Here is an 18,760-nt window from a genome sequence, read left to right on the forward strand (position 1 = left end):
TCGCATGCCAATGTGCATTGGCTCGTTTAGTTTACACTCGAAGTAGATTGGTCTCTCTAAGCGAGATCCCAATTCGTCAGTCATCCAACGTGACGTCGAGAGTGACCGACTGAAAGGGAACTTTAATTCTCTGTATTACTGATGCAGTTTATCCTGCAGCAATGAGGCATCTTCTTTTAGATCATTAAGTTTTAGTGAATTACCTTACTTAAAATCCAATGGGTTGGAAATTCTTTTTTACTAAACTGTACCAAAACTGTGACAACAGAACACTATCTTTAGAAACCGTGATACCCCTAATTGCTTCTCCACAATATCACAGGAGAAAAGTAGACTCAAGTTACTCATTCAAGGCTATATTCATTTTCTAAGCTGGGGCAGAGATAGCACACCATTTTTCTTTTTGATGGTGTATTTTAAGTCTGTGCCCTGGTCTTCAGTCCATGAACACAGCCTGTCTCCCCATCCGTCATCCATCTTTTGCGCATGTCTGCATTTTTTTTTTTGACTCTTCATGTTATGCAATGCATGTTCTTCAACGCATAATTTCCCTGACTGCTACCTTTCAGTTATATTTATTATTTTTGCAGCTTTTCTATACTTGTCTCTTTTTTCATTTCTTTTCTATTAATTCAGTTGTTTATCGCTCTTGAATCCTGTTCCTGTCTTCCTTTGCTTCTTTCTTTGAAATCTTTTGTCTTCGTTCAGTCTTTGTATTTTAAGTCCTTGTATTTATGACCTCACTCCTCAAGAGAGTAACTGTATTTACTAGGGCTATCAATTTAACAAAAATATAGTACACTGAAAAAGAACTTGGTGTAGGATTTAGTTTGAAACTATTGCACAAACAACAAATAATTACAAAGAAACAGGAAGTAACACATTGAATTTAATGTGAAAAATATTTGCACATTTCACTGTAAAAAATTTGAAATTTCACATTTAACCAAACTGAAGTGCTAATTTATTAGGCCATCAATTTAATGTCAGTTTAATGCATTTAATTCTTAAAAACTTGTGGAATAGCACATTTAATCAAGTCGAAGAATTTGAAATGCTCATTGCGCAAGGTGCTAAAAAACAGCAAGATATGACACAAGACATGTCTGCTTTGCATATTTACATAGACCAGCAATTCAAAAAATAGCATGGTCCTGTATGAATGTCCTTTAAGTCTACACCAGGCAAACAGACAAAATAGATGCCTGTTGAATGTAAGCTAAATGTTATTGATATGTAAATGAAACAACATATTGACTTGAAAGCCACTTTTTTTTTTGTAAATTGTTTATCCCATGCTTAGTCTGTCACAGTAATATCAATTAATTATGTTCATTATTCAGAATATCAATTTTATTAACATGCTAATTGATGATTTTGACAGCCCTATTATATACAAATGATCTTTATCTGTAAAGATAAAGCTCCATTTGTTGTGCTTTATTAGAAAATGTCACTTTGACAAATCAGATGTTGGGTTTTCTTTCCTGTTAAAGTCACAGTTAGGTTAAATTTTAGGCTTAAGATGTCACCTCAGATGATGCATTTCTATGTTTTGACTAGTTTATTTTTTAAACAGTATGAGTATGGTAACAATGTACTTTGACCTCACCTTTCTGTCTCATTACTCTTTCCTCACCCAAATGCACTTTCTTTGTCAGTGTCTCACTTTTCTTCCCAGGGGCTCGCATGATATCAGTGATCGGTTAATTATCCTCTTTATCTTTTCCCGTGTACTGTGGTTTATATGTCAAAGATAAATATGAAATGCTCCTTACCCACTTTCCCAGTATGGTGTATGGTGCATTGAGTGAGATTGAGATTGCACTGTTTGCTGTATGTGGAATGGAAGCAGCATTTTATTACGGGATGCAAAATTAAGAATGTATGACAACTACTTGAATCAATAATCATGAGTTGTTTGATGGGCATTTGTTTATGGTTATCATCACTCTTATGAGCTGAAATGCTTCCGTTTCATTTCAGTGTAAATGCAACCTCTGTCCAAGTTACTCACCGCCTTACCTGCTCCTTGACTCAGTTCTCTTTAGTTCACTAGATCTAGACTTCACACCAGGCACTCTTCTCATGCATGAGGGTTAAAGACGACTGATTTCTTCTTTAGTGTACAAGATATCAGGGATTCTGGCGTCCATATGCATGTCTGTTATTTAGATATATTGCAAGCACTTATTAATTGTTGTGTTTCCTGTGATTGTCAGCTGGACTGGACCCCATTCAGAAAATGTTCCTAGATTCAATTCGCTCATACTCCACAAAAAGCGGGTAGAGTTTTACTGTCATACACTCTTGTTTGTCTCTAAGAGTTTTGTTGCCCTTCTTTGTGATTAATCTTACGTTTTAATTAAGCCAGTGATTTAATTAAGCTAATGATTTGAACTTTTCGTGTTTTCTCAGTGCCATTGGTGGTCTAGTTGATGCCGGTCCAGAGTATCAGAAGGCTCTTGCTGAGGAAATAACTAAACTGCAGCGGTTGTACGGTGGTGGTGATCTGTCTTCCTTCCCAGAGTTCAAATTCCCTGGTTTGTAAACCTCTTTGCTTAGTTTCAGTTTTGAAACTGCTTACTCCTTTAGAATACAAGATAGTTCACACAGTGCAGTTTGTAGTTGTTGCATTGATTGAGCCTTAGTTTTAGGTCTGACATTTCAGTTTTGTTTGACTGACAGCATGTGTCCTAAAGTTTTATTTTTTTTACAGTGCATTTGACTAACATCCCTTTTTTGTATTTACAGAGCCTAAATTTGATGAAGTGTCCTCCAAGTAAACTTCTGTTGTCCTCTCCTGTGCCTCAGTGCTATTTTGTGAAAGACGTCTACTAAATGACTTGTCTTTAATCTGTAAAAGTGAACATTTAGTGAGATTTAAAATTTTGTGAGATTCTAAATACTAAATAGCTATTTTTCAAAAATGTCTGATGGAAAAATCTACCTGTTTCCCGTATAACGCACATGTGGACGAGAGCATAGCTTAGCTGTGAAATAAATGCTTGTTGCTTTTCATAATGTTTGTGAGTTTAAAATATATGGGGAAAGAGCTGAATAAACTGAGCCACATATGTTGGGGTCTGGATGTTTTATTTTTAGAAATGATTTGAATAAAATGCATTTGAAATCATGTACAGTGGTATGAAATATGTTATATATCATCTTAGTTTTTGGATTATTAATATAAGTTATCATTACATTACATTTACTGTAAAATGTGACCCTGGACCACAAACCCATTCTTAAGTCGCTGGGGTATATTTGCAGTAATAGCCAAAAATACACTGTATGGGTCAAAATTATCAATTTTTCTTTTATGCCAAAAGCATTAGTATATTAAGTAAAGATCATGTTCCATGCAGATATTTTGTAAATTTCCTACCATAAATATAACAAAACTTAATTTTTGATTAGTAATATGCATTGCTAAGAACTTCATTTGGACAACTTTAAAGGTGATTTTCTCAATATTTAGATTTTTTTGCACCCTCAGATTCCAGGTTTTCACATAGTTGTATCTCGGCCAAATCCAAATCCTTGTCCTATCCTAACAAAGCATACATCAATGGAAAGCTCATTTATTCAGCTTTCAGATTATATATACATCTAAATTTCGAAAAATTGACCCTTATGGCTGGTTTTGTGGTCCAAGTTCACAAATGGGAAGTGGAGAAAATGCCATACAAATGGATTCTTGATATTGATGCTGATAGCTGTATGAGGTCTATATATTTAGATAGGCATAATGAATGTTGTCTATACTAGTATGGAGGACTTTTATTATGTTCTTTCTTGCTTTAAAATAAAACGTAAACGCTTCATTTTGAGGGAACTATTGATGACAACCAATTCGTGAATTTCATTTTCCACACGGATAATAATAACTGGAGAACAAAGATGGCGACGTTTCTGCTCAGGCTAGGACGGCTTGGATCTGTCAAGGTAACAATAAACTGCTTTGGCTGTATTTCTACGAAGATGGTCTAGAGATACTTTGTAAATGTGTATGAAGTGCCTTTCGCATAAGATTTTGGTCAAAACACGTCAAATCAGCTAGGACTTGAATCTCTGTCTGTTATAACATAAATAACAGTGAAGTGAAGCTAGTCATGTCAGTAAAATATTACATTACGTGAAATAACATATATATTTATAGGAAATTGTCATTTTTTATTAATTTAAACATGTTTCAGTATTAATAATATGCCTTTCTGTGTACATACAGTGTCTCCTGCATGAAGGCTGGAGGGGCACACCTCGGACCCCATTTGTTGCAGCTCTCTGCACACAAGGGGACGTCCCACCCAAAACAGCAAAGAAGGCAAAGGCTTCAAGTAAGAGTAAGGGCATGCTTTTTCTTTCCATACATCCTTAATGTCCTGTTTGTGTGATGTTCACATACTATACTATAGCATGAATACTATATACAGCATGATTATTTGTCTAATTGTGCTTTGAGGTGCTGTAGGTGATTTTAGCCATTTTGCACCTTATGCCATTCTTAGGGCCTGTCTCAATACCCACATTTGTTGTCTTTGTACTTACATGAGTGTACTTACATGACGTATTTCCTGTATTTAGTTCAAGTGGGCGTGGCGACTGCAAGGGTGCGTAAAACATGTGATTAGCTGATGAGACAGACTTACAGCATAGTGTTGTAAAAATGCAAGTCACGTTTTACAGAGCTATATTTGCACATTTTGATCTATATTTTGCAAAATAAACTAATTAATGTCTGTTCAAATATCCTTATATATAACAGACGAGACAATTTTTGATTGTGATGCTTCTAATTAAAGGGATAGGTCACCCAAAAATGAAAATTACGGTATGTCATCATTTGCTCACCCTCGTGTCATTTCACCCAAAATAAAATATATTGGTAACCAAGCAGTTTCGATTCCCATTGACTTCTGATGTTTGGAAAAAAATACCAAAACAGGTACCAGTTTGGTTATGGACATTCTTCAAAATATAGTCTTTTATGTTCTACTGAAGAAAGGCAGTCATAAGTGCAAACATTTTGCAAAGTACACTTACTCATTTCTGCACCAATGCAATGTGCAACAGGAGCAACACTTTGTTTTGCTACCAAATTATATGTAATACCCAATTAATTTAACTGACACACTGTAAAGTTTTTCTCATTTTCTCAAGATTTTGGGGCATTTGAGTTCCTGACCATGACGAATGATGGTATTCGGGATAGTGTGGGTTTGGTGTGCATTAAGGGCACTGAGCTTTTGGCATTTTTTAGACTTGGGACAGTCCTGCACACTTACTTCCTGTCACCTGCACATGCTCTCAAGTGGCCAAGACCATAAGTGTGTGTATTTGGACAGGCCCTTAGCCTCTGGATTAGATCACTAGATCCCATCCTTTCACCCTCATGCTTTCCAAAGACATGTGCTTTCAAAAGCATCATTTACTTTTGGCTGAACTTGTTGAGGACATACAATGTGAGCCCATGCAGTTATATTAATTGCTTTTAAAAGTACACAAATTTCCTCAAAAGATGAATATCTTTGGTGAAGGGATTCATCAATGCTTTTACTATTGAAGGTGACATTTTTACAGACAATTTTATAGTACTTTTAATGTGTAAAGTAATGGTTTTAATGAATTTGTTTGGTGCGGGACATATTGAAGAGCTTGTCCTTTTTTTAAATTTTTTTTGTCACAGCCATGATTTGCTACTAGTCTGTGATGGCAGGTATTTATAATTTAGGGAAAGGGACACATTGTCATTCAAGAGAGCATTGTATTGGACATGCAACATTTGTATACGCCCTTGAATGCAAGATGATATAGGTATGTTTCATGGAATTATTTGTACATTTTAAAACTGTATATTTGGTAAAAGATAATTATTTCATCTTTTAGTAGTACACTAGAATATGCACTACTACAAAAGTTTGGGTCTGGTAAGATTTTTTTTAATGTTTTTGAAATAAGTTTCTTATGCTCACTCTTTTAAGCTAATTTATTTGATCAAAATACAGTAAAAGGTAATATTCTGAAATATTATAACAATTTAAGAACACTTTTTTTAATATATTATAAAATTGTATTTATTTCTGTGATGGTAAAGCTGAATTTTCAGCAGCATTTACTCCAGTCTATAGTTACTCTGCTTAATATTTTCAGGATTCTTTGATGAGTGGAATGATGAAAAAATAAATAAGACATTTTGTAACATCGCACACGTCTTTACCCTCACTTTTGATCTTTTTTAGAAAAAAAAAAACATACTTACCCCAAACGTCTTAACGGTCGTGTATGTGGCTTCTAGAATTACAGACAAGGACTTAAAGGCACAAAACAACAATTTTGTTTTCATGAGGTCTTTAAATTAAATTATTGCTCTACAATGTGTTTGCTCATTAGATGGACTAGCCTGAAAAATGCAGTTTTAGCCTATTTTCTGCATTCTTTCTACAGTCTACATTTTTGCAAGACTTTATTAGTGATATGAACTATTTTATTGAAGCATAGCAAACATATTTTGGTCTTTCCACATTCAGGCAAGGGACTTTAACAGGGTGTGCAAGGTTTTCTTGCGGTGTTTGCTGGGTTTAATGTCTACATTGAACAGGAGGTTTTCTCAAATGTAATAAGCTAAAAAAAATCTCATGTAATTTATCCCATTTGCCATTTCCTCAGCCATAGAGGCCGATGAGAGGGCTTTTCTACTAGCCTACAAGCCCGCAGTTGCCTTCCCTTCTAAGCTGTCTGCCACAGGATTTCTTCCCAAAGACATAGCTTTAGGTGAGTCTGAAACCACTGAGGCTGTGTCCACAGCCGCTGCAAATGAGACGACAGCTGGCAGTCTAGTTGCTGATACGGCAGCAGCTGAAGAGATCACTGAAGTCCCACCTACTAATGAAGTCACTACAGGAAGTGAAGCAAGTAAGGCCTCAGATGTTGAGGCAGAAGGCCAGAAAGATGAAGACGATAGCTCTTCTTCATCCTCATCCTCCAGTGATTCTGATTCAGACTCTGATTCTGATGATGAGAAGCCAAAGACTGAAACACCAGTCGAGTCTGGAGAGAAAGCAGCACAGAAGAAATCACCTGGTCTGACAATTGAAGTAGATGTTGCAGATAAGGAAGCAAAACCTGAATCTGCCTCATTTGGAGAAGCTCAAGAAAATGCTGAAACTGTGACTAAAGCAAAACCAGAAGAGGTTCCTGCACCAAGTGCTAAACCAGACGGATCAGATGAGACCCTTATTGATCCTGCCCCTATATTATCTCCCTCCACAACTGAAGCAATTCCAGAAGTGTCCAGTGAATCAATTACAGCTGACACTCCTGACAAGACAGTGGACACCGCAACAGATGTTAAAAAGGCATCTACGGAGGAGATTGTTGTTCAAAAGGAACCAGAAATCAAAGCTGAAGATGCTGTCAAAGTTTCTGCAGAAGTTGTCCCAGAAGCCCCTACAGAACCTAGCCCTGAAGAAGTAGCCAAAACCGCTGTTGAAGATAGTCATGGAGTAGCTCCTGAGGCTCCTGGAGATGTTGCAGCTAAGCCTGAGGATGCATCATCCAAAGCTGAGGCAGGAATGCCGGCAGCCCCTTCAGAAGAGCTGGTAGACCCTGCACCTGTGGCCGGCCGCTGATGCTGTAGACGCTCGGGCTGAGACGAACGTTGTGGAAACACCTGAGGGTACACCACACATCCTTACTCAGTTTCTTTTTCTCTGGATCCGTCACATCACAGAAACACATTTCTCTTACCATTTATTTAACACTAATACCTTTTCATGGCAGCAGTGGGATTGCTTTTGCACAAAGGCTTTGCTCAAATGGCTTTGCAACTTTTAATCTTCATTATGCATTTGCATTACATTTGCTTTTCTTATCAAGTTATTTTTTTACCTATTGTATTTTCATAAATTTGCATGACTGCAAATGGATGCATCTACCTGGACTGATTGTTCCTTTGGTTAAGGTTTAAAATGGCTTCTATTAATAATTCATTACTTACTACTCCTTTGTCTGCTTTGTAGTATATAACTCATTTCAAAATAGTACTGTAGATCTAGAGTTTTTAAACTGATTTATCAGTTTGTGTAGTTATGCATGGTGATATAATGTTGTTTTATAACATTTATGGTAAAAACTGAGCAAAATAATAGAGTAATGTGGAAAGATCCTGTCTTTAGAAGCATCTGGTTTATTTTAAAGTTTGATTGACTTGAGCTGTAGTGGGTGAAATGGAAAATGACAGAGTAATTAGTCAGACGTCTGTAGTCTAGGTAAAAAGCTAGAGGCCCCTCACACCTTTTATGTAAAGGACCACCTGTGGATTGAAAGTGATTACTGTAACACCATGCAAGTGTGAAGATTCAAATCTGAAATCCTTTTGAAGAGTAAGGAATTAACAGGAAGACTCTTCCTCGGTTCTTCCTTCTATGATCACTTTGTAAAAAACTTACTCGGCATGTAGTTGAATTTTTACTTTGATTTCTCCTTGCGCAAATATTTTAACTCGAGATTATCTTCCAATCTAAAAGAAATGTTCATTTAGTTGTTCCTTGGGCACGGTACTCATTGTTTGGGCTTTTTTCCTGAAACAACTTCTTGTCTTTCAGTTGCTGTCAGATGCATTTTGTGTGATATTTTTTTTCCCAGTTCCACATGTCTTACATTTAATCTCGTACATTATTGATTTCCTCAGAACAAGCCCCGGAGCCAGAGCCAGAGCCTGAACCCTTTGACAACACCACGTACAAGAACCTGCAGCACCACCACTACAACATGTACACCTTTGCTGATGTGGATGTAGATCTGTCTAAATACCGTCTTCCCCAGCCTTCCTCAGGCCGATCCTCACCCGGACACTGAGCCTGTGGTATTGCTACCTTTGTACACAACCCTGTTTCTTCCCCATGTTCATTGTTCCTCAGATGATTTACTGGCAAATCGCAAGCTTTATGCTAGAATTCTATAATTATGGAAATAAAATGATTTCACTTCAACCGAGTGTATCTAGAGTTATTTGTTGCTGTTGTCTTCTACAGTATTTGAATGGTGTTCATCTCAATTTACACTTTAATCTAATGAGACTACGCTTGCCTTGACTTTATTAATAAAGGAGGGTAGTGTACTTCTAACATTAAACTGGCAAATGGTTGAAACGCTGTATTTCCTACATTAATTAAAATGTGAGACTAACATGATCCATTTCGAAATGACCTCATTTCTAATGTTTTATGACTAACTTCTGCCTTATGTTAATTATTAGTTTCCACCATGGAATAAAAAAAATTAAATAAGGTTACTTTGACTTTTCATCTCACAATCAGGCTTCTGAAGGTGCGTCCCAATTCACATACTTATGCACTATTCTATGCCACTTTGTAGTATTTTGTAGTAAATAGTGCGAGTAGTGCGTTCACACTGAAAATTCCAAATAGAAAAAGTGCACTTTAAATACCCGAAAAAACGAAGTGTGGAATGTTGGACACTTCATGCACTCAACTGTCGCAGCTTTAATTACGTAGCAGAGGGGGAGGGGCTATCAGAATCTGATTATGAATGACAAAATAACCTTATATAATTCATACACTACACAGCATGATGCATAAGAACAGTGTATAAGTGCATACCGCATCATTTGGGACGCAGCTTTTTTTTTACACTTAGGGTTAGGTTTTCTCACAGCTCAGACCTTTTTTCTCAGAATTCTGAGTTTACATCTTAACATCTCTCTTTTGTTTCCACCACCTAATTAAAAATGAAATAGTAAATGTGACTTTTTATGTCAATTCTTTTTTACTCGCAACTGAAAGTTAATATCTCACAATTCTGCCTTTTCTTCTCAGACGTGTGAGTTCTGACTTTTCCCCCTACAAATTGCAAGGGAAAAGTCTGAATTGTGAGATAAAAGTAGCATTTTTTTTTTCTTTTTTTTTTTTATCCATCCATCCCGTGGTGGGAAAACAAGCTTCCATAGCAACTAAATGGACTTTCTGTACTTTCAAGAATTATTTCCGCACTGCAAGATCCTTCGAAATGAACGAATGAATTCAAAAAGTTATTTAAAATGTAGACAAACCTGAAGGAAATGGTGACATTTTTGAGAAAATACATTTTGGCGCAGAACATCAAACAACGAAACTGCACTTAAATGGCACAGATTTTAAAACTAATTGTCCCTGTCCTCCTAAAACGGAGTGTTTACAATATTCGCCGAGGGCGAGTCACTTCTCCTCCCCCTACTTAAATATTCATGAGCTGGAGCCCTGCGTCCCCGTGCGTGATGACGCAGCGCGACAAATGCGGATCCCGATTGCTGCAGCCGCTTGTCAGTGTGACGAAGATTGGCACCCAGGTAAGCTGTCACTCAAACTCGTCTTTTTCCGCTCCCTATCAATCAAACAATCCGAGCGACACACACAGATGCCCGGCGCCGAGTGAAAGAGAGCATACGCTGTTAGGGGCTCACGGGACTTGCGTGGGACAGTCGAGCCAATCTTGTCCTAAAAACCTCTAGAAGGAGGGAAAAATATGTCGGCTTTTTAAAGGACAGGAGGTTTGATTCTAGCGAGGGCGAGCGCTGAGTGAAGGCCCGGTTGAGCCGCTCTCAGTCAGGCCAGAGGAACGCTAGACGACGGGCTCCGGCCTAAATTAACCGCTTTAGAGTTGTTGTTTTTAACTAACAGTAATTAAAAGTGCACGTTAACGTCCTTTAAATTGTATTTACGTTGAGGACCGCGCTCATGTGCCGCAGACGTGAAGGATTAGCTGGCGGTGCTGCTAGCGGGCTAATGTGCCAGCTAACCGCTCTGCTCGCTTGTTAGAGGGGCAACATGGCGTTTGCTACTTCAGCACCCGCTGCTACATTACTTCTCCGTCCACATAACGTGAACATTTAGGCTGGACCGACGAGTGTTTCCTTGCTCTTCGAAGTTTAGTCGATGGCTGAACGAGCTGATAAGCGCCGACTGACTGAAACGCGTCGCGGTTTAGTGCTTCACATGTCGTTTTTTACCCCAGCAACGCGTTAGCTAGACTTGTTTTTTTGTCTGTAAACGAAATTATCAGATTGCTTCTTATTATGATTGGCTTAAACGGTCTTGCCGTTATGTGAAGTTAGCGTAGTTTTGTTGGATAATAAATAGCTTGTATGTAACTTGATCAACACGAATGTCGCAAGGCATGAGAGAAATATTGAAGTACTCGTGCTAGTGGGTGTGTGAATAAAGTGTGCTGTAAAGCATGGACATGGCGCTCTGCAGTACATAACACTGGTTTTACATATCAATACATCCAGGGCAGGCTTCCCATTGCAAGTTTACGCCATGCATTCCCCCTTTTATTAGCTGCTTATGATAAATACGAAAGAAAGAAACCCGTATCTTCATGTTGGTTAAGATCAAAAGTGGTTTACACGGGAGTTTTGACTAACTTCTATAATGTTGTTTCTGTCTAACGCCTTTTTTTTGTTCTTTTTTAAAGTTGCATGTGGTTAGTTTTAGGTCGTTTCCTGCTGCCTGCCCATATAATGCCCCAGTGTTGGCAGTGGTCACTTTGAATATGATGGCTGCCCATTCTGTGTCCATAGACAAATATCAAGAGGGAGATCAGCAGGTAGCAGTGATATATATATATAAAAAAAATGATAATAATAATGTTAAATATTTAATTGCCACTTTTCATGAGAACCGCACACTTTGGTGTCCCATTACTTTTTTCCCCCAAGAAAGTTTGAAACTATCATACAATTAACTTGGCTTGAAACAGAACTAGTTTTAAATGCATCACATTTTCCCGTTTCTCCAAATTTTGTCGTAATCTTTACATTTGACATATTTAGACCTCTGTGCAGAAAGAATAAATCTCAACATTTTATTGTTTTACACAAATTATAATGTTGACAGGATTGATCTTGTTCATCCATCCAACCCCAACCTAATTTTTTAGTAATTTTAAAAGTAATTAAACGTAGGATATCAAATCAGGGTTTTAAACCATACAAAAATGTCAAGCCTAGTTAAATTTATAGAAATTTAAAGAACTACTAAAATTGTATTGGATAAAATTTAGTTGGTTGATCATTTAATTGATTGATTTTTTTTTTTGTTAACAAATATTTATTGAATTTTCTTCTGGGAATAGTAATACAGTGGGTACGGAAAGTATTCAGACCCCCTTAAATTTTTCACTCTTTGTTATATTGCAGCCATTTGCTAAAATCATTTAAGTTAATTTTTTTTCCTCATTAATGTACACACAGCACCCCATATTGACAGAAAAACACAGAATCGTTGACATTTTTGCAGATTTATTAAAAAAGAAAAACTGAAATATCACATGGTCCTAAGTATTCAGACCCTTTGCTCAGTATTTAGTAGAAGCACCCTTTTGATCTAATACAGCCATGAGAAAATTGAAGGGGGTCTGAATACTTTCCGTACCCACTGTATAAAACAAACAGCAACTGTGTAAATGTAGAACCCACCCCAACCCTGGTAGACTTAAAAAAAATAAATAATAATAATCATAAAATAAAAATATGTATATATATAAAAATAAATAAATAGTAATAATACAAATAAATTAATTGATAATAATAGATAAATAGCAAAGATTTTAGAAAAGCTGACACAACATTAAAAGCTGAATGCCATAAATTTACAGTTTTCACATTAGATCCATGTATACGAGAAGCTGAGCGTTCCATCGAGATAATGTCCAACAAATACACAGTCCGGGTTCGTCTGTCCATTGTGTGAGGAGGATTCCAACGATTGACTAGCATTTAATTGGATTTGAATTAATTCATCATTTTTTTGCTAGAAAACAAATCAGTAAAATCAAGGGTTTAAACTACAAAAGTTGCACAGATGTCATAAAATTTATAGAAATTTAAAGAATTATTATACAATTTAGTTTGGCTCCCTTTGATTTAGATTTTTATTCTTTTTTGTTAGATAACAGTCACTTAAATCAGGGTTTTAAACTACAAAAATTGCAAATCTCATATAAAATTGAGAAATTTAAAGAACTATTATAAATTTAAGTTTTTTGTTCCTGACGTTGACGATCAAAATTTAAACTAATTTTTTTTTTTTTTTTTTTTTTTATTTCATTGCTGTTTATGAGTCTTTGTGTACTGTTAAAGTGTACATCTGGAAGTGATTGAGCTACAAATGCTAAAATACCACTTTCAAGCATATTGTTAGAACTAATATATGAAATGTAATCCCTTTTTGGCTGTTTTCTCCTGGATTAGATGCAGATCATGGAGCAGTCCGAGAGTGACCTTGAGAAGGGCTTTGCCAGTGGAAACACGGGAAGCTCCAGCAGCCCTGTATCCACTGAACCACAAACACAAATGGATGTCTACAAAGCCTGTATATATAGGTGACATGAGTGTCTGAATTTACACTTTATACTTTTTATAAATATACATTACATTTAGAAATATATCTTTAAATTAATAGTTTTATTCAGCGAGGATGCATTCAGCTGATCAAAAGTGGCAGTGAAGACATTTGCAATTTTTACAGAAGATAATCTATTTCAAATAAATGCTGTTCTTTTGAATTTTGTATTCATGTGGCAGTAGCACAACTGTTTTCAACATTGATAATAAGAATTATTTCTTGAGCAAATCAGCATATTAGTTCAAGGAGTGACTTGAACAGTGTCTTCTCTTACACATGGTTCTTCTCCTCCACAGACATCCCCTCTTCCCTCTCTTGGCCCTGCTGTTTGAGAAGTGTGAGCAGTCTACTCAGGGCTCTGACTGCGTAACCTCTGCCAGTTTTGATGTTGACATTGAAAACTTTGTACGCAGTCAGGAGAAAGATGGCAAGGCCTTCTTTAGCGAAGACCCAGACCTTGACAACTTGGTAAGAGATGTGACAGGTGTCGAAATAGCTAATATTATTGTATATACCTCATAGCTTTGATCTTAACTTCAAACACTGGCAAGTGTCACAACTGTTTCCTTTCTATCAGATGGTCAAGGCCATCCAGGTGCTGAGGATTCATCTATTAGAGCTAGAGAAAGTCAGTGACCTGTGCAAGGACTTCTGCAGCCGTTACATTTCCTGCCTCAAGACTAAGATGAACAGTGAGACACTACTGAGTGGAGGGCCAGGCAGCCCATACTCTCCAGGCCATGACCAAGTAAAGGCTGTTTTCCTTGAATTTTAGACACTAACACTCACAGCGAGTACACTGATGTAGTGTTTAATTGATTTATTCTTTTGCAGTTGTCCAACTCTTTCTCAGCTGCCCTCAGTCCCCAGGGCATTGTGCTGCCCTCACAAGGTCTTCAACAAGGCAATATTACAGTGACCGCAGTCAATCCATCACAAGTGGTCACAGGTACACGTTCATCTGTCATTAGTTACATTGGGAGCTGCGAGGAGTTACAATCATATGCATATATGGCATATTTGAACTTTTGCAGATAGTTTGTATGCAACCACCTGACTGGATTGGGATATAGTCTAAAAAAAAACTGAGCACAAGGTGAAAATAAACAAGATTTCTATGTCAATGTTATTCTGTAAAATGAGTATGAATAATTATATCTGAAATAATTATTTTATAATTAATAAGTTAATATTTACTTTTATTTTCTTTAATATGATTGTCTTTTGTTTTGTGTTGGTAATGAACGGCTGCTTCAAGAGCAATTTGAAAGTTCTGTGCGACTGCCACTAGCAGGGGAAATGTGACAATCGTATGTGAATGTTGGTGCTAGTGGGTAGCTTTAAAGGGGTCCTATTGTGCTCTTTTACAAAGTCTTGATTTTGTTTTGGGGGTGTACTAGAACAGGCTCTCATACTAGGTTGTTCGAAAAACACATTATTTTTCACGTATTTTACATTATTACAACACCTCTCTCCCCAGTCTGGCATGAACAGCTCCAATAGTTCATCAAATGAAGGGTCTTCAGTGTAAATATTGCATCAATATCAAATAAATTTGAGTGTGATTTAAACCCGGATGATTGTAACCACTCTAAATTAGTCTGCCTTGGGAAAGCTAGCGCGTCTCCGACATAGAGATAACACTCGTTGCCTTCTCTAGTGCAGTTCAACCAGGTCTCGTCCCATTCGTCGATATTAGTGATATCACAAATCCTGGAAAATATGCGTTGTAGTCCAAACGAGTCGCTCGTTGTAGTTTTTGAAAAAGTTGAAAAAGTGAAAAAGCATAATAGGACCCCTTTAAAGTTTTGTTAAAAAAAGCTGATTCACTGTTTTAAATCATTTTAGAAGTTTCCATTTTTTAAAAAAACTCTTCGTTTTCTCATGGCATTTATCATGTATTTGTTTATTATATGTGAACATTTTGAATAGGGCTGCACGATAAATCACATGCGATATTTAACGCGCATCTTGTCAGAAAGCCGGTTCTGTAATCGTGAAAGCCCGCAGGTGATGGAGATTTACCGCTGATTACAGAAGCGACTTTACTGATAAGATGCGCGTTAAATATCGCATGCGATTTATCGTGCAGTCCTAATTTTGAATCTAATTGGCAACATTGGCTATTTGGTTGAAATGATGGCTCCTCTGGGGGGAAAGAAAATACAAAATCTTGTTTTGTGCAGGTAATACAGTATATCATCCAGTGACGGTAGTCACACCACAGGGGCAAGTGGTGACACAAGCCATCTCACCTGGAACAATACACATCCAGAACTCACAGGTGTGCATGACACTCCAGCAGGGCACACACAAACATTTTTACACAGATCACAAGCAGACTCACTGATCAGTGACTCCTTGTACTTCCTGCAGCTTCAGCTCAATCAGGACTTGAGTTTCTTTGGGGGAGATGACAGCTCACCTAAAAACAAGCGTGGTGTTCTTCCCAAACAGGCTACCAATGTCATGCGCTCCTGGCTCTTCCAGCACATTGCGGTTAGTTGGCAAACAAATGTTTAAAGTCAGTCGTTGCAGTTTTGTTTTACCTGATATAAATGAATGAACACTTCACTGTTCACCTTCTTTATGTAGCACCCCTATCCCACTGAGGAAGAGAAAAAGCAACTTGCAATTCAAACAAACCTGACTTTACTCCAAGTCAACAACTGGTAAGTCAATCCAGCAAGAACACGAAGTAGACAGTGACTCTGTTGTTCCAGCCTGTCCGGAATGAATTATTCTGAGATTAATTGATTATGTGAAATTAACCACATAATAAAATGTTGTGTACTGTAATAGAATTGTTCAATAATATCATAAAATCATAAGCTTTATTTTTCAAACGTAATCCTGTCATTATTGCCACATTATTATATTTGTATAAACACATTTGTCTTTCATTTTTACTTTTTACTTAATTACCAAAATAGCAGCCCACTTTGACAGCCCTATTTTAAAGTTCCTAATCTTATGTTTTTATCTCCTTACGTATTAAAAATGTTTAAATTAAGTTCTCAAATACGGTGCATTTATGTATTTCCTTGAAATATTCAGACATTCTGCCTTGAAGTGCACCTGGGAAACTTACTTCTGAGTTGGGCATTTATTACGACGTCACTCATTAAAGTCCTAAACACAAAAGTAACATTAACAAAGCCAAATAATTATAATGTGAACAGTAATCCAAATAACTACATCTGAATTTAGAATGTAAAGAATATTCATTTCTATCACTTATTTATACATGATATCAAGTTGATGTTTATTAGCTGTTGTGTGCATCACACATTTAAAATCATTTGAAATACAGCATGTGAAATTAAAATAACTTGCAAAGCCATTCATTATAATTTACTACAGATTTACTTCCCACACACTGATCTAGATTATATTGTTCTTTATATAACAATGTCTTTTATTCTTCCATGCATAGCGAGTGATGGAAAATATTGTCTTTTGGGTCTGTCCTGCAGGTTTATTAATGCTCGACGACGGATCTTGCAGCCAATGCTAGATGCCAGCGCCACAGAGATGTCTAAAACCAAGAAGAAGACTCTTGCTCAGAGCCGCCCGCTACACCGCTTCTGGTCTGACTCCATCGCCTCATCTGGAACCCAGCAGCAACTCACAATGCCAGATGGTACTGCCTCAAAATAATGTGTTCTTACAGCACTCATGCTCCAATATTAAAACAAAGTCTGTTTTCTTGGTTTTATATTACAGATTTTCCTTTACTGAATGTGTTGTGATTGTTTGCAGGTAGTATGGTTACAGTGGGGATGAACGTCGATGGCTTCCAGGCGCTTTCATCAGATGGAGCAACTCTCGCCATGCAGCAAGTCATGATGGGAAATCACAGCGAGGATGAATCAGAGGAAAGCGGCAATGAAGACGATGCAGATTTGTCATCTGCTGACATGACCGGGCTGGGTTTAGATGTTAGCGACTAAGACACACGGATCGCAGGTCACACACTGCATGCTTACATTTACATTGGAAAACTTGCACATGACACTTGTGGCAAGAGATCCAGTCCCCTCGTAGACTTTCAACAAAGCTGATACTTGTGCACTACAAAAAAAAAAAAAATGTAAGAGTACTGCGTGTTGGCTTATGTAACACACAAACAGTTTACAGAGAGCACAACGTTACTGAAAGATGCAGTGCGAGGAGTTGCATTTCAGCACCTGGTTTTATTGCATAGACGTGCAGGTGTGTGCACTTTTATATAGAGACACTTCAAGAAGGCTGCAACAATAGAACGCAGAGGAACGTTTTTAAGCTTCTGTAGTGAATGTTTGTAATGATTGTTTTCTATATGAACTCATTTGAATGCCAAGATTTTAAGAGTTTGTCGTCGTGCTGGTTTTATTCACACTGCATGTTCATGTTTTCTTCAGTATGCTCACGCTTGTAGAGAGGCTCCAAGACAGAGTTCGAGAAAAGAGATTATTATTTTTATATATGAACGTTGTAAAAAGTGTTGTTTTTTCTTTTCTTTTTTTTTTTTAGTTTGTGTTTTATAGGGAATATTTATGTACAGAAACTATACTATCTGCCCTGTTTTCAGGGGATGACTTAAAAGTTTTTTAGAAAAAACAAAATCGATGTTGGATTATAAACCATTTTTAAATATGTAAATTGGGTTTAACACTCGCATACAAAATGCCTTACATATTCTTTTGTAAAACTATACCACTGATAAGCACAGAAAGCTGATACATTGATAAAACTTAGTAATATGAGTTAAATCAAAGTCTCTTCCAGTAATCTTCATCCTTATGCTGAAGATGTTCCTTCGTTTCAGAGGGACCTGTTTGTTTTTGCTCTATAGGCTAATGTAGTTTGATCTAACACGTACAAAGCTTCCCTTAACAATCAGAGTTATGAAAGATGCTTTGGGAATTATGGCATAAAATGTCCATATAAAGGTCAAGTCTTGAGTATTTTGCCACACCATTTTACATTAAATGTTGTAAATTGTATGCTGTTTTCTAAACAATTATTTAAGGACTGTAAACACTACAATAGTATAACATAATAAAGCCTTTACAAAGTTTTGCAACAGTGAAAATACTTTTTTGCATGGATGGGGACTTTTTCCTTTTTTTCTCCATATTTATTGCATATTAGATATAAGCACATTGTCGCTTGTGTGTCTCTGGAAATATTTGTGTATTTAATCATTCATGACACATCAGAGGATTGTTTGGCAGGTATTTCTTAAAACAATAGCAAGTACTAAATAAAACTTTTTCAGATTTGAGTGCATGTAATATAATGATTTCTTACGCCGTGCCTGTATATGACATAGTGACCAGTGCAAGGTTTTTTTTTTTTTTTTTTTTTGG

The 18,760-nt window shown here is 36.8% G+C and overlaps 2 protein-coding genes and 1 pseudogene across 10 annotated transcripts in view; all 3 read left to right on the forward strand.

Annotated features, from left to right (window-relative positions):
• The window catches only part of LOC107688656 (ATP synthase-coupling factor 6, mitochondrial-like), a 10,449-nt gene extending 7,319 nt beyond the window's left edge, over positions 1 to 3,130 (forward strand). For 7 of the 8 annotated variants that reach the window (XM_016486374.1, XM_016486373.1, XM_016486378.1 and 4 more), the window contains 3 exons: positions 2,223 to 2,286; positions 2,419 to 2,543; positions 2,755 to 3,130. In XM_016486374.1, the coding sequence (XP_016341860.1) occupies positions 2,223 to 2,286; positions 2,419 to 2,543; positions 2,755 to 2,786 (221 nt within the window). In that variant the 3' untranslated portion in view covers positions 2,787 to 3,130. The remainder of the gene's footprint in view (positions 1 to 2,222; positions 2,287 to 2,418; positions 2,544 to 2,754) is intronic. The other variant, XM_016486380.1, reaches the window with a different exon arrangement.
• A 701-nt stretch (positions 3,131 to 3,831) lies between these two features.
• Positions 3,832 to 9,193, forward strand: LOC107688658 (protein TsetseEP-like; annotated as a pseudogene).
• A 1,079-nt stretch (positions 9,194 to 10,272) lies between these two features.
• LOC107688659 (homeobox protein PKNOX1-like) lies at positions 10,273 to 18,008 on the forward strand. 2 transcript variants are annotated; one of them, XM_016486382.1, is made up of 11 exons: positions 10,273 to 10,348; positions 11,496 to 11,607; positions 13,253 to 13,383; positions 13,703 to 13,874; positions 13,984 to 14,154; positions 14,241 to 14,355; positions 15,593 to 15,690; positions 15,777 to 15,905; positions 16,002 to 16,078; positions 16,883 to 17,049; positions 17,169 to 18,008. In XM_016486382.1, the coding sequence occupies exons 2-11, from the start codon at positions 11,554 to 11,556 to the stop codon at positions 17,357 to 17,359; spliced, it is 1,305 nt and encodes a 434-aa protein (XP_016341868.1). In that variant the 5' UTR covers positions 10,273 to 10,348; positions 11,496 to 11,553; the 3' UTR covers positions 17,360 to 18,008. The 2 variants fall into 2 exon arrangements, with proteins under 2 accessions (XP_016341868.1, XP_016341869.1); XM_016486383.1 differs by lacking the exon at positions 10,273 to 10,348 and having other exon boundaries at positions 10,368 to 11,607; positions 15,783 to 15,905.
• Positions 18,009 to 18,760: the final 752 nt, after the last annotated feature.

This window comes from Sinocyclocheilus anshuiensis, unplaced genomic scaffold, assembly GCF_001515605.1.
Source record: "Sinocyclocheilus anshuiensis isolate Anshui unplaced genomic scaffold, SAMN03320099.WGS_v1.1 scaffold834, whole genome shotgun sequence".
NCBI classification, from domain to species: Eukaryota; Metazoa; Chordata; class Actinopteri; order Cypriniformes; family Cyprinidae; genus Sinocyclocheilus; species Sinocyclocheilus anshuiensis.